At 40.1% G+C, this 16,629-nt stretch overlaps 1 protein-coding gene across 3 annotated transcripts in view; it reads right to left on the bottom strand.

Annotated features, from left to right (window-relative positions):
• The window catches only part of TPR9 (Tetratricopeptide repeat (TPR)-like superfamily protein), a 117,080-nt gene that overhangs the window by 43,818 nt on the left and 56,633 nt on the right, over positions 1-16,629 (bottom strand). For all 3 annotated transcript variants that reach the window (XR_016430168.1, XM_089995482.1, XM_089995483.1), the window contains 4 exons: positions 12,037-12,244; positions 11,141-11,259; positions 7,702-8,112; positions 7,456-7,590 (listed from right to left, as the gene is read on the bottom strand). Coding sequence is in view for 2 of the 3 variants with exons in the window: in XM_089995482.1 (XP_089851608.1) it covers positions 7,456-7,590; positions 7,702-8,112; positions 11,141-11,259; positions 12,037-12,244 (873 nt within the window). In the remaining variant the exon portion in view is untranslated. The remainder of the gene's footprint in view (positions 1-7,455; positions 7,591-7,701; positions 8,113-11,140; positions 11,260-12,036; positions 12,245-16,629) is intronic.

Here is a 16,629-nt window from a genome sequence, read left to right as displayed (position 1 = left end):
CAAATTTAGAAACTCCCATAGAGGAACCATCTCCAGTGCAGAATGAGCCACTACAAGGATGGCAGTTGGTTAGAGTAGTCATATGACATGATGCACCTAAGTTTATTAACCAACACGAAAAACAATTCGAAGAACCAACAAGAGAAGTTCTAAAAGAAGTAAACAAAAAAGACGAAGAAGAAGAAATTGAACAATCAATGCTGCTAAATCTCCTCTAAAGTATTGGACTGGACAATAGACAGAATCTGCACACTTCTTTTTCCTCGACACAAGACATGACTTCTTCATGTGACCAAAATTCTTACAATAAAAGCAACGAATAAAGCTCATATCACTTCTGGATTCTTTAAAACTGAATGTTCTAGATGCATCAGACTTTTCAACTGTCTACCTTAAAGTCTCACCAAGGTGATACTCTTGAGCCCAATTTTTGTAACGCCCCAAAAATCCAGGACTTGTAACTTTTTAGAATAGTTTAGAAAGCTTTGAAATCATACAATAATCAAAGTTTAAATAATACTTCAGCGCATAATGATATTTTTAAAACCACAAGTCAATGGACCTTGAGCGCATTACAGCGTAAACTTTCCTTTGTCAAATCCCGCACAACCATTGAAATCAAATGGTTTAGAAATGGAGTTTCAATAATTGAGAATTCGTTTGTTGAAACCAAGAAGAAGCTTACTAAAACAGTTTTATTAACTCACGGTTTAATAAAAGAGAAATTTTGAAACACACTTTATACCAAATTTACCAACATGTCCTCAAGAGCGAAACGTCAGGGAAAGAGCTCTATCTTGACCTCATCACGCCATCGTGCCATCGCACATTGTATTACCTATCCAATACCGGCCCATAAAATGGGTCAGTTTCGCTAAAAACTGGTAGGTGCACAGACATGACAATGTTGAACATAATTAAGCAGAATAATTTAATATGTCAAGTAGACAGGCAATTATATAGCAATTTAATTTCAACAGACTCACAGAGCAACTATCATGAGCACAATGCTAAAATTATTACAAGCATTTTACTGGCACAAGTAGGCTAACTATTACACGCAAAACACTGCACAAGAAAGTTAACTAGCAAAATACAATGTTTCATCAACCACAGACACAATTCCATAAGTATTGAACTTGTTGTACCTTATAACTTTCATACATGCATAACTAAACACATTATGTGATCGGATTTAAATTATGTTTCGATATTAACTGGCCAAGCGGGTACGCACAAGGCAAGACTCTAGAAACAGCCTAGACTGATCCGGGGGTTTATTATGTTATGTGTTTTATGATAACCCGGATAGCTGACTGAGTCCGCACCTAAGGGGACGGTCGGTGACCAAGAGAGAAATCCCCAAAGCAGCATAAACAATGGATGCATCCCAAACATGGAGAGCTACCACCTAGGATAATTATGGTAGTCTCATTCCCCTAACTCCGATGACTGGGGAAGCCGAGTCTTTTGCTCGTAACTGCAATTAATGGTCTGTCCATCGAAGTTTTGTACCTTCCTGTCATCTCTCCTGACAGGAGTCAGCGATTCGAATGAGTATATCAAGGGTTGTTGACTGAAGACCCATTCTACATACTCTGGTCTTTCGACCAACTCGAGTATCTTGCCGGTGAAGGCGAAAACATCACTTATTTAGGTGATCACAACATTTTGTTATTTGCACTCATCGAGGTTGCCACAACCTACTCATCCAATCATCGCAACGTAAGAAGACGTACTTGTCAAAAAGTACGGTCGTACTTGTCAAAAAGTACGGTCGTACTTGTCAAAAAGTACGGTCGTACTTGTCAAAAGTACGACTACGATGAAAGGGAAATGGTTCCACAAAAGAAACCCCAACAGATATTATCTGCAAAAGAATTAATACAACGCTTTCTGGCAAGATAAGTCTTGAATTCAATTCAACAACATTTTTCATATTTCATGATGCAAGGTCATCTCGGATCTCTCGTCCGATCAACAAAGTACTTAACATGTTGTGCATGTCTAAAAGTACGCTATACTGAACCAGGGAGGTGTGTGGGCTTCTCAAAAGGAACACCCAACACACAACTTCATAATGATCCAAAGAATAAAGGAGTGCTCATTTGACACGATTCATCCTTAAAAGCCATAATGCCACATTAAGTCATTCACGCAAGGCACAACACTATCAAACAAGCATCCAAAATTTATCTTATTATCGACATATGACACTAGATTGATAAATAAAGAATGAGTCCTTCAACAGAACCCCACTCATTCATATGCTCATGCCCCTGATCGGGGTTATTCGAGTTGGGTTGCAACTCGAATCGGGGCTATAAAATATTTCTCCCAAGTGTGCGGACTTGAGAGGACTCAAATGCAACTTCAAAATCCTGCGAGGATTAAAACTTAACTTTGCAAAAGTTGTGCCATTTGAAGAGCACTGGGTTCGCAGGAGGAAACCCTCTGTTAAAGAACTGCAATGCACAAGTACAACTTCTAGTGTTTTGAAAACAACTGAATCAGAATAGGCACAAGACTTCATTTATGTAAGTACATATTGACCATAAATGTGAGCATATGCAGGTTATAACATGACAACAAGCAACTCTCGACTTGCGATGCCGCACATCAAGCGAAAAACACATAAGTAACACACGAGGTGCCAAAACATACCTTGACCACTTAGATAGGCAAACACATAAGGTCATAAGTAATACATGAGACACGAAGTCGTACCTGACTCAAAGGAAATATGCAGGCAGAAATGTATACAAGCAAACAAGGGCATATGTATTTCAAAAAGTGTGAAACCACCTTCAACACATAAGCAATTACGCAAATTAATACTCGAAGAGTAAAATCATACCTCGACTCATAAACATGCAGACAAGAATAATACGTCACGCAAAAGCAATATAAATCTAAGTACAACTAGCATGGACATCTTAATTATTTTAACTTAATTAGATCTATTGCCCCTTGTGCGACTTTACCCTACCTCGGGATGTCGTGCAGTTGTGTGCGTCTACGAGTGTAGATGATACGAGGGTCGGGCCGTGGAGCGCGAACTGGACCCGTTCGGCCCCTTCCTGACCAAACAACAAATGGCAAGGGCCTCGGCCCCTACCCGACAACAACTGACAGGGAGTAACACCCTGATTGTTGATGACAGCGAGGCGGCAGGGGGAAAGCCCCTGCCGACAGCAGCGAAGCGACAGGGGGAATAACCCCTGCCATCGGCAGCGAATCGATCGGGGGGACAGCCCCTGCCGATAGCAACGAAGCGGCATGGGTCGCGCCCCTTCTAACGACAGCGAATCGGCAGGGGTCGAGCCCCTGCCGACGGCGGCTGATCGGTAGGGGTCGAGCCTCTGCCGACGGCGGATCGGCAGGGGTCGAGCCCCTGCCGACACCGGCGAATCGGCAAGGGTCGAGCCCCTTGCCGTCAGCACAGAAGCGGCAGGGGTCACGCCCCTGCCGACATCACCGAGGTGGCAGGGGGCTAGCACCTGCCAAAGAGAGAGGAATCGGGGCAGCAGGAGCCATCAGCCTCCTGCCGACCCCTACGCAGGTCATGGCAGATGGGAAAGTGACAGGGGGATGACCGACCTCCTGTCGGTCGCCCGATCTCCCACAAGGAAGAGAAAGGGGGTCCGCAGGGGCCATTGGCCCCTGCCGGCACTCTGGCGCACCCCAAAAGAGAGAAGGGGACGACAGGGGGCCTGTAGGCCCCCTGTCGGGTCTCTAGTGGGCAAGGAGGGAGGTGGGAGGGCGCGGCAGGGGCCGTGCGCCGCCTGCCGGCGTCCTGGCGAGGTGACAGAGAGAGATGGGAGGGGGATGAGGAGGTGGAGTGGCGTACCTGGGAGGCGGTGGTCGGCGTCGGCGGCGTGCGCAACAGAGGAGAAGGGAGGATCGTCGCGAGGGGATCGAGGGCGGCGCTGGAGGCGTGCGCAGGGAAGGAGGAGGTTGGCACAGGGGGGGGGGGCGAAGGGCTTCGAGAGGGAGGCGTGACTCCCCTCGCCCTCCCACGAGGAACTTAAAGGCCTCAGGGGGCGATGAAAGGGGAAACCCCGGTGGGTTTCCCCAATCCACCTGAAAACGAAGGGGGGAAAGGGGTGCAGCGCTCGAGAAGGGGGTTTTCTCAAAAATCCCCTTCTCGAGTCGGGTTATTAAAACCCTAAAGAAAAGGGGCCCGGGTCGGGTCCGGACCCGACCCGACCCGGCCCGGGTCCAAAACAATTTTTTTTTGCGGGTTTTACAATTTGACTGCTCAAAGACTTACTTTAAATAGTTCCAAGAATCCTTAGCAGCTTCATACTTCAAAATATTTGCAGCAATATTTTGCTCCACAGAGCCCAGAAGCCATAATTTAACCTTTGTGTTTCCTTCTCCCATTTTATGATGTTAATGTTATAATTGGGATCACCCTCTTTGACTTCACTTTAGTGTCATCCAAATATCCTCCATAACCAAATCCCAACACCACTGTTTTCATAAAGTCAGTCCAAGAGGCATAGTTAGTGCCATCAAACTTCACTGGAATGACTTGAATAGTCTCCTTTTTCTCCATCTCACACTAATCCCCAAACAACAAATTTCCCAAACACCCTGCACAAAACCAATAAGCATAGGCAAGCAAGATACAATATATGTTGTATATATAACTACTACTACAGTAAACATAAGAAAACTTGTACCAACAGCTTTACCAAAAACTACAACTACGATGATGTCAATGACAAGATACTCCAATCAACACACCAAGAACACCTCAAACGATACAAACACATGCAAAACCAGTCACAAAGCACTCCTCATAACCAAAAAAATAAACTACCAAACACTAGCATATTAATGCACCCATAGTCAGTCGATTGAAACAATAATCCCAAAATAGGGTTACCACCTGAAATAGGTATCTCGAATCCTCAATAAAATTCAACAAAAATGCAAAGATTCCTGCAATAAATGTTTCCAATAGATAGCTGACACCAAAACGACCCAAATGCATTGATACAAATCCAGAAACAACCACCGATTGGCCCTGTATGAGCAATTGAGCAGATTTCTCAAATTTGGTCACTACACCAAAAAAACAGAAAATCTTGAAACTTTCATAGAAAATTCAATACTACTCTGATGGGCACAATTTTTTATTTTTTGGCCTTCTAAAATCGATCTCTATCAAGCTCTTACCTCAAACAATGAAAATTTGAATCTTCGTTATGACAAGATGACATCAGCACCTTCGTGTGCCACGAGTCCCAATGCAATACCCAGATTACCAATAAATGGAGTTAACATTCCCTTCTGGTCACAATCTCACCCTCTCAATCTGACATGGCTCTAATACCATATCAAAGTAAGAAGATGAACTCTAGAAGAGAGAAGTCGATAGGAAGCAAGAAAGGAAACTTCATTGCTTCAAAAATGAGAGCGATACAATAATATAGGGGGAGACTTCCCCTTTACCTCACTAGAAGAGAAAAACAATTGACTTTACTCCTAACTATGACAAAATACAAGAACACGTGTATAAAGAATGAAATATACATATACATAGCAAGAGGGTTAGCACACAAAATAGTGATACATATATTACATCAATCTTGATAATTGTAACAATAATTAACAAGTGAATTCTGAACATTATAGTAGTATCTCTAGAAATTCAAAAGTTTTATTTGAAATGCAACAAAATATATAGTGATTTAGTGAACTAGCATCATAACACAAGGGTGTGATCTAACAATTTCCAAAGGATTGACATCCTCCCACGCTGCCCTACCTTTTTGACTCACTAACTCGAACATTTCAAAAAAAAAAAAAAGGAAGAAAAGACCATGATATGAATTAATTTAGCACCAAACTAAAAAAGATTCCTAGATTTCAATTATAAAGCACAAAGTGGAGTATGAACTAGAATCAGAAACTAAGTCACAGGGACTCGGCAAAGCAAATGCCGCACCCGCGTCGACGCGAAGCGGGTGCGCGTGCGGGTGCGGTCAACACGACCCCAGGTGCGGTCAACTCACCCAGGGTCATTTTCATCCAATTTTTTTACGTAAAAAAAAAAAAATTGATGCCCGATCAAAAGTGACTGCGAAAGAGGATTAGGGCAAAAAAAAAAATCGCCCTAATCCTCTCCTCTCCCGCGCAGCTCCGCTCTCTCGCTCGCCTCCTCTCCTCCCGACATCTCGCAGGGGAGCCTGACGCCACCTCCTCCCCTCCCTCATCGCAAGTACCCTCTCGCTCTCTTGTTGGGTCGGCAGGGGAGGGGTCGAGCCCCCCTGCTCCCTCTCGCTCTCTTGTTGGGTCGGCAAGGGAGGGGCCGAGCCCCCCCTACTCCCTCTCGCACTCTTGTTGGGTCGGCAGGGGAGCCGAGCCTCCCTCTCGCTCTCTTGTTGGGTAGGCAGGGGAGGGGCCGAGCCCCCCCTGCTCCCTCTTGCTCTCTTGTTGGGTCGACAGGGGAGGGGCCGAGCCCCTCCCTATTTTCGGTAGGGGAGGGACCGAGCCCCCCACCCTGCTCCCTATTATTTCAAGGGAGGGGGTGAGCCCCTCCCTGTTTTCAGCAGTGGAGGGGCAAGCCCCCCACCCTGCTCCCTCTGATTTCAGTGGAGGGGCCGAGCCCCCTCCCAAGAAAAAATTTCTTTCGGGAGGCGCTGCCCCCCTACAACCCCCCGCCAGGGGCGGCCCCCATGGACCCCCGCCCGCTGAACGGGCAGCGGGACCCACGCCAGGGGAGGAAAGCCCCCGAACCCCCCAGTAAAGGCAAAAACTTTATATATATATATATATATATATATATATATATATATATATATATATATATATATATATTACATTTTTGCCCCGCCGCATCCCCACACCCATGTGACAGAGATCAAAAACTTTTGTAGAAGGATAATTCTGTCTCTTCATCACAAAGAAGACCTTCATAGAAGAATAAAAAACACGCATAATTAAAAACAAGACTCGGATAAGACATACAGCCAATTGGGCATTCCAGCTCTACATTACCAAGATACTTAGTGGGCATAAGATATGTCAGGGGTATGAACAGTGTGTCATGGAATTAAGCAAACCATATACAGTGAAGCAACCAAATTATTGCTAACCATCAAACAAGTGATGTGCTTCATCTTTGATGCAATGCATCCATCAGATGCATGGAAATACAAACAGATCGCCTGGAAAGATGAACCTAGCAGTTCTTTCCCATTCCCCTAGCCAACCATTGTTTAGAGCACACAAATATCTTCTTTTCTCAAAGTCTTTAAATTCCATTACCGTCAAACCAAATATAATAACTACTGAACATTTTCTTGAATAACACTTACACCAGTAAGCTATCACTTTCTAGGATAAACAGTTTCCAGCAAAATGGAAAAGAAAAAACAGTTGAACTGCAAACATTACTATCTAATCACCGAAATAAAAAACCTTGAGCTGACAAGTAAATACCTGTGCAATTGAAGGCCCTGTAAATGGAAAATCAGAATTATAAAAAACTTTAAGGCAGTACATGAGCACAATGGAGTATATATGCCACTCCAATTTAACCTCATATGGCATTTGAACATAATGATGACAAAGCTCCTGCAAGAACATTTGGAAACAAACCTGTAAGCAACCTTAAGACATTTCTATAGAGTTAGAACGCTGATGCAGAGAAAACCAAATCGAATATAATGTGAACTGTAGAAGTACCAACTCCTTTTCAAATTTGATGGCCTGCATAGAGCACCTTTCTTTCTCTAAAGACTTTGCAACAATACGTCCAGCTAAAACAATCTCAGAAGGAAAAATAGCAGGCCAATTTACCCCACGGCATTCATGTCTATGTTCAGCAAAGTTTCCAACATTTGCATCCGTACCAGCTCCACCACTAACCAAGGACAAGTTAATATCTGTAATATACTGAATAAGATCTTGAGATAAATTCTCAATTGAAGAAATATCAATGGTCCCTATGCCACAAAATTTTCTTCCACTAGCTAGCTCTTGGCAACTCTGGGAACAGTACAATGATATTCTACAAGATGTACAAGGTACTATATCAGCTGGAAGCTCCCCAAAGCAAAAATGGCAGTGGGTTTCTCGATAGTGTTTGAAAATTACCTGTAAATCGACATCAACAATTAAGATTAGTACCGTTAATCATAAACTTATCAATAACATTAACAATGATGAAATCATTAACTATGATCAGAAACACATAAAAACATTGATTTTTAACACAACCCACATCAAGGCCTCTTTGAAGAGAAAATTGCAAACAAAACAAGACAAACATATAATTGTTCGCAAATGGAATGGTGGTTTTTTCTATCAAGCTATGGGTTGACCCCAGTAGGATTAGGACCTGTGATCCCTCAGTTAAGATAGTATGGCTATTACCAATGTAGCTATCATATTTGGCTTACAGGTCAAGGTGCGCTTGAAGTGTTTGCCAATGCAAGTGGATCATTTTCTATCAAGGTGGACATTATTGATGCAACTTTTTTCAAAAGTATTTTTAAAAGATATTTTTAATAAAAATTAGTTAGTGCAAACCGTGCATCAAATTCTAAATTAACCGGTTCACACTAGTGGTGAAGTCTAGGTCGAACTCAGGGAATGGGTTTAGAACCTCGTACTCCAAACAAAAGGATCTCTATTGCCTTGAATAAAACGTACTTAACCTATTACAGAGGGTGCGAGCAGAAATAAAATTATTACAACCCCAAATAAATAAATGGCTTGAGGCCCCGAAAAAATAAAAAATAAAGAAGACCAAAACTTGCAGTGCTCTGTGTGTTAGTGATTTAGCTTCCGTTGTCCGCACATGCACAACCCTTGTTGTCGCGTTTCAATAGAAATCTAAAGCCTCTTACCCACCTGCAAAACTCCAGACCACACAAAAACGAAACAATTAGACTATCTAATCTAGTTAAGGTTAGTTGCAAGCAAATAACAATTAAATCTAAAAACCAAAAATCTAAATGTATTTAAATCTAACGAAGAGAACATAATCTAAAAGTAAATCTACTACACTAAGACCTAACACTAAACTAATAAAGTAACAAAAACACACAAACCTAATGCAGTCGCGCCTTGCTAGGATCTGATCAGCAAATCGGATATGCAAAAATAATCAGGCAAGACTTCAGATGGCAGCAGACTGGTCAGCCACAACCTGACAAGCTGATTTGAGCAGGCCTGGTATGTTGGTTGGATCTGCAGGGTGTTCAGCAGACTGCTGCTGAATCGGGATCAGATTTGATTTGGCTGGACGCTGATCAGATCAGATCGGCAGTTTTGCTGGCAGATCACTAATTGATCAGGTTGCACAGCAAGCAGCCTGATCTGCTTACCTTGCAGTCAGCCTCGGCTAGCTGCATGCTAGCTGGCAACAAATCAGGGATGGTCTGCTACTGCCACAGATCAAGTCAAAAAAAAATAAAACAAATAAAAATTGGAATGATCTACCAGCAGGGTTGATCGCAGGCTGACTCTTACGCTGCCTGATCGGGTATGCGCTTCAGCGTGGGCTGGGTCTAGTCTAGCCTGCTCAGGGTCTGATTAGGTCTGACCTGATCAGACTACAGATCAGACTTGCAATAGATCGGCCAGGTCAGTTTGGGGCTAGCCAAGTCTGACTAGATCTTGATCTGGTCAAATTATGTTGGCCGAAAATAGGCTGATCTGATCAAAAAAATCAGAAATATATATTTTTTGTATTTTCCTTTTTCAGCAAGTAAAAGAATAAACTAAACTATCAAGCAGAAAAATAATCTAATCAAGAGAAAACTAATCTATGCAGCAAAAAAAACTAAACTCTAATGTATGTAGAATTTAATAACTACCTATATGCAGCAACCTAAATTAACTAAAAGTATAGATAAACGGGGGAGAAGAGGCTTACCTCAGGTTTGCCTCCAACAGATTGGGGAGAACAGAGCGGACTTCCCTCATCTATCGCACATGTGACGCACCTCCAATGCAAGAAGGAAGACTCCAAACCGGCGGGGAAGACAAAGAGAAAAGAAGAAGAAAGAGGGGAGGAGTAAGAAGAAAGGGAAGAGAGGGGACCGATTGACAGAGAGAGAGAGAGGCTAGAGGGGGGGGGGGGGTGAACTTTAATGATAGAAGACAGCCCCCCTCTAGCTCTTAAAACAAATATTTATAATGCTAATTAGGGATAAGAGGGTGTTTTAAAAAAATTTCTAAAAGAGTATTATGATTTTCAAGAATTTTACAAAACCTCCTTTTTAAAAAATAATTTCTGAAAACCTATTAAAGAAAACTAAAATTTTCTAAAAACACAAGTGGGTCCCAATTTGTTTCTTTTTTCTTTTAATTGTGATCAAATGTGACTCTACAGGATAATGCATAAACATCAGCTAAATACAAGCTTTTAATACTAATTTCGCACAATATCATGCATAAAAATATCTAACAATATGAATAAACAATGCATGATCAATTATAAAGCAAAGTTTGTGCATAACATGAAGCCCTTTCGTTTAGACCAAAGATGGAGATGCCTAGCACCCACAAAATGTCAACAAATCCACAAGCCTCTATCAAATTCATTGTCCATCGCAAACAAGCTCTCCAATAAAAATGATTGTTACAGTAAAATCTAAGAAGATTTTTGAGGAAGGTGTGATGGAATCTAAATCATTTCAAGATACTTCACTCCCATCGGTTCTTAAAATCTTAATATAGATAATATTTTTACTAGTTAGACAATCTGCAAGAACTAGTTTTGTACAATATCTTAAAAAATATCTAAGTATTTTGGAATTTATACTATATATTTCCATCATAAACTAACTAGTGGGTTAGTTTACTAGTTTTTTTTTCAATGTTCTATTTCCCAGATTCCTATATTGTAATTTTCCCCAACTTAGGATCAACAAACAGATACTATCACAAATTCTCAAGTAACATGATATAATGCTAAGGACTCCCAATGCATTTACATCAGAAGATGCAGCCTTTGCTTATTCAAGGTAACAATGAATAGTTATAAAAGAAGTATGGGCAATGACATGCTTGAAGCAAAATATAGGAAAGGAATGATACGGTAGACAAGCATCAAGAAGCATAAAGAGCAAAACTTAGCATATTAAATGTGGACCTTAGGATATTTCTTACGTACCGCTGCATAAGGCTCTTCAGAATGAGCAATGCAATTTGGAAAAATATCTTCCTTTGAAGCCATACCTCTTCCTTTATGAAGTGATGAGACAGTATGCAGCTCCTGTTTTGATGATACAACTGTCATATAACAGCCATCAGACTTCTACAGAGTTTTAGATATTGACTGAAACAACTAGTGAATGTTAAAAATATAAAAAATGTAATTATATATAATATAATAATATAATATTTTATTTATTTGTTTTTTATTTTATTTTATTTTTTATTTTTGTCTAGTACGATTTGAACTAGACTTTAAACTAGCCAAGATCCAACTAGATATTGACTAGTTGGTATAGCCATTTGTGAACACCCCAAATAAATTTTGCGATGATCACACCATTGGAGCTAGTTCAACAGCTACAAATAGAGTAGTTGGACTTGCTCCAACGACTCTCTATGAGAGCTCCTTAATAGCTGCTCTCTCTCACTCTCTCCTTGTATATAAATAAGGGTGATCCCCTCTCCTTTGTATCAATGCTTCTTAAGCATTTTCATATGAAATAAAAGTTTATTATTTTATCTTTGTATTATTCCTTTTATACCCTTTTGCGGATTATGATTGCAGTGTCTTTAATAGACACCGATTACAAGCATTTGCGCTTTCGTGGAAGATTCTCATTTCCTTACAGTGAAGACCATAACTACAGCAACACATTGGTTACAAGTATGACGACTATCTGGTGACATCCACATCTGATTGACCCAATTAGAAAGCAATTGATCCCTCAAATTTTGGTTTTACATGATTAAGATGAAACCCAGTTGACACAAATTCATGAAGAGAAGAAGCCTATACAAAGTTCAGATATAAAGTGCCTGGAGAAAATGCAAAGTTACTCATGAAGCACATACCACTATATTCAAAGCCCACTTCCTTATCTTTTTCATGGAAGCCACATGTTTCACTTTTCTTATAATGTTGTCTCATAAGTTGAAGCTCTGACTCTATTTGCCTCCTCCCAACAGAAGTACTTTCCAATTTCAAGGCCATATTCATGTCCTTGATTACATAATCATGGTTCCCCATAGATGAATTTGCCTTTCCTCTCCGATACCATGCCTGTAGTAGAAAATGGTTAAAACTCTCAAAGATTAAAACGTCAAAAATCTTATAAATAAAAAGAACAAAAGAAACATGAGCACTACCCTCTCGTTAAACAGCACTGCACATGAACCGAGCTTCAGCTAAGCCTAGGCTGTTCAAGCTCAGTGAGCAGATGTGAGCCACATTCAAGCTTCGCTCAAGTCAAGCTCGAGGGAGCTCAAGTAGACTGCTCTCAGTTCATGCTGCACCATTTTAATACAAAAAAAAGGTTTTTTAAAATATTTTGGAGGGGCCAGGCTTCAAATCTGTCACCTCATGTGAAAACAAACGCCCTAACCATTAGGATATGACTTTAATTTTTTACTGTTTTTCAAAGATATACTATATAAGCATAACATATGAATACACATGAAAAAAATAGTAAACAAGCTTTATTGAGCTTTAACGAACCTAAACTCAAGCTTAAGCTCATACCATACAACGAAACAAACCTTAAGATAGCTCATGCTCAGCTTGTTTATTAAATAGACCATGCTCAAAACAAGCTTTACCAAACTGAGCTTATCATGAATGGCTTGGCAGACCTATTGTTAAAATACATCCTTACATTATTCCTCTAGACAGACTCCAACCTCCAAAGTTTGTCAAAAATTCAAGCACTAAATTCTGATGGAGCAAACCACACCACACTATATCTATAGATACTATGAATCAATCAACTGATACAATATTTCAAAAACATCACGAGCACCCAGAAGTAGTGGTGTAGATACCAGTATGGACAGGATGTTGAAATACTCATGTTACATAGGAATTGAATAAGAAGCTACATCCATTAGTTAGAAAGCTTGTAGAAGTGAAAGTGAAAAGATTAGACAGTATTAACACAATGGTTCTCTCTAGAAAGATGCTAGGTAGTCAGAAAGACAACACAGTATGCTTAAGAACAGAAACAATATTTTTGAAAAAGAAGAGTTGCTGAAACGGCGAGAAGCATTCTTAGTCCCCATAATATGATATGAATTTCTTTCCATCCAACATATGAAAAATTTAGGTAAGAATGGATGATATACTTGGTCACTAAGTACTCCTGCAATATAAAGTACAGAACCAGCAGCATCTACCGCAGCACACGCACACACAGACTTGCAGAAAAAGGTTGGAAGACAAGACGTTCAAAAGAATCTAGTCAGACTTTCAGAAACCAAAGGTAGAGAACTAATTATTATGATGTTCACCCCTCCTTTTCCCCCCAACCCAATTCCCACACTCACACACCAAATCTCTTTCAGCCACACCCTCCAGGGAACCATGTCAGGGACAGTGTCCAAGCTTTTGGTATCACATGAATCAGCCCAAGGCACAACCACACACATGAGAAAGAGATAGAAAACTTGAGGGGCTAAGGTGGAACAATTTCCAATATGGGGTGTACCCAATTCTCCTTTCCTTCATATTACACATCTGAAATTACAATAATACCCCTAATAAGTGGAGAGGAGTAAAAAACACATAAGAACGCCTTTATAATACATGACTCACCAGAACATGAGTAAAGACAATAAAATACAACTCATATACTATTATTCTAACAGCCTCCCTCAAGTTGTACATGATTTACAACCATGAACTTGACTTAAGAAACCAAAATCTTTGCTTGGCGAGCCCCTTGTGAATACATTGACAATTTGATTTTCTGCCCCAATAAACTATGCTTCCAACTCTAGATCTTCGAATTCTTTTGCCTACAAAATGTTGATTTATCTCAATATGTTTCCCCAAAACAAGCAAATAAAACATCAACAGATTTAACAATAAATTGTCGCTATGCTTCAAAAAATAGAATATCATTAGTGTCCCTCTAAAATTCACCCAAAAAATTCACCCAAGTCCGCCACAAGAACTTATGGAAGAATCTATCATAATTGCCAATAGAATGAAAACTATTAATCCTAGCATGGATTTCTCCTCCAACAATGGAAACCAGACTAGGCTTCAATAAACCATGAAGCTATCAAAGATAGTGAGGCTTATGTTCAAATATATATATGAGAAAGGGGACCATCCAGCGGGAGGACCGTCCAAAATCTACAAGTAGATCTGGACTGTTTGATTCCCACTAATCGGATGGCCCCTTTTTAACCCACATCTCGCTCGCACTCTTAATGTTTCCTCAACCCATCTTCGCTTCAACATCCCACCTCTTTGAAGAGGAACCAACACATCGGTGGGGCAGTCGCAGGTGGCATTCTGCCGGTGATGGCCAGACAGCACTTCGTTGGTGGTCGGTTTCTCTGTTTTTTCTTCTTTTTCCATTTGAGGTTGTCGTCTACCACCAATCCTTGATGCTATTGATGAATGGTTGATGGTCGGCCAACCACCAGGCAACCATCGTCTGCTTGCCTGCTAGAACGGTGGTCGCTGCATAGTGAGGAAGGTGGCGGGGGAGTGTAGGGGGAGAAGGAAAGGGGAAAGGGGGACACGATAGGTGGGGAGGTTGCATGGGTGGTTGATGCCGTCTGTTGCTGTAATACCTCGCAAGTTTTTCTTAATTTTAAAATTTAACAAATGTAAATTTTATTAAATGAATGTATTTTTATCAATGAAATCGATAAATATATATAATATGTATATACTGGCTGATGTTGAGTTGGGACACATATGGATCTTGGATCCATTGTTGAGATCCATGATCCTTATGGGTGTGGATAAATAAGTGGTTAAAATACATAACAAATTTAAAGCTATATAATAAAGATAAGATGTATTTAAATATATATATATATATATTTTTTTTTAAATATATTTAAAGAAGTTAGATTAGAGGAGTTTTTATTTCCATAGAACTCTATCTAATTCTAGAAACATAGGGGACGTCCCCCCTTATGGGAGTCTCTATGTGTTATAAATAACCCATATCAACCCCTCTCTCTATATACTGATTTTTGAGAGAGAGGGCTGAATACAGAAAAAAGAAAAGAGAGAGAGAGAGGGAGAGACGTCACCTTCTTCTTCTTTTGCAAATCCACAAGCGAAGGTACGGGTTTTTTTCTTTTTTTGATAGAATGAGGATTTTGGCATGAGCCGAATCGCATGGGGTTAAGAAAACTCGAATCTGCGTTTTTATGGTCTTGAACAAAAACACAGCAGGTATATATATATATATATATATATATATATATATATATATATATATATATATATATATATATATATATATATATATATCAGCGATTTTCTGCAATCTGGAACATATATATAAGCCTACGATTTTTTGCATGCATAAGCCTGTGATTTTATGCGGTATTGATTATGTACATGCCTGTGTTTTTAAGCGTTATTGAACATGCATAATCCAGCGATTTTCTGCATGCATAAGCCTGTGATTTTCTACGTTCTTGATCATTTGCATGCCTGTGTTATTCAGCGTTATTGAACATGCATAAGCCTGCAATTTTCTGCATGCATATAAGCCTATGATTTTCTGCGTTCTTGATCATATACATGCCTGTGTTCTTCAGCGTTATTGAACATGCAAAAGGCTGTGATTTTCTGCATTGTTGAACAAGCATTATTATGCCTGCTGATTTTCTGCGTTCTTGAGCAAAGTTTGCATCATATATATATATATATATATATATATATATATATATATATATATATATATATATATATATATATATATATATATATATATATATATATATATATATATAAATCTTGATTGTGTTTGCAGCATAAATATATATATCTGTCAGTGATTTTGACTGTGATTGCAGCGTAGATATATATCTGTCTGCAATATTGACAGTTCGCAGCATGCATATATATATTTGTTTGTGATCTTGACAGTGTTCGCAGTATAGATATATGTGTATGCGATCTTGATAATGTTCACAGCATATATATATATATATATATATATATATATATATATATATATATATATATATATATATATATATATATATATATGATGCAGGACAGGACCCGATTGGATCCATCGTGCCACCAGATCCACCACAAAGGGCAGATGATCGTACCCACGTGTCCGATCCCATCGCAGGTACGGAGCCGCGACGCAGGGACGTACCCCTGCGCACCTACTCCAGGCATGGTCCAGTTCGACCATCACAGAGCCAGCAGCCGACCCGGATCGTGATTCGGGTCCAAGGCTGGACCCGCGACCCGAGTGCAGCAACAGTCTTTAAAACCCTCTCCTAGGGTTACGTGAGGAGACAGACATTACAGATTTTCTTTGGCAGCAGCCGTATTGTTCAGCAGTTCCTTTCCCTTTACCTAATGCTTTATTCTCTTTGCATTTGTTTTTAAGTAACTTTATCATTCAGCCTACTGTCATTTGTTTATTGAATCCAATAGTGAAATAAAAAAATCAAGCC

The sequence above is a fragment of the Nuphar pumila genome, chromosome 2, assembly GCF_984573655.1.
Source record: "Nuphar pumila chromosome 2, dmNupPumi1.hap1.1, whole genome shotgun sequence".
Taxonomy (NCBI): Eukaryota; Viridiplantae; Streptophyta; class Magnoliopsida; order Nymphaeales; family Nymphaeaceae; genus Nuphar; species Nuphar pumila.
This window is presented reverse-complemented; position numbering and strand designations above follow the sequence as displayed.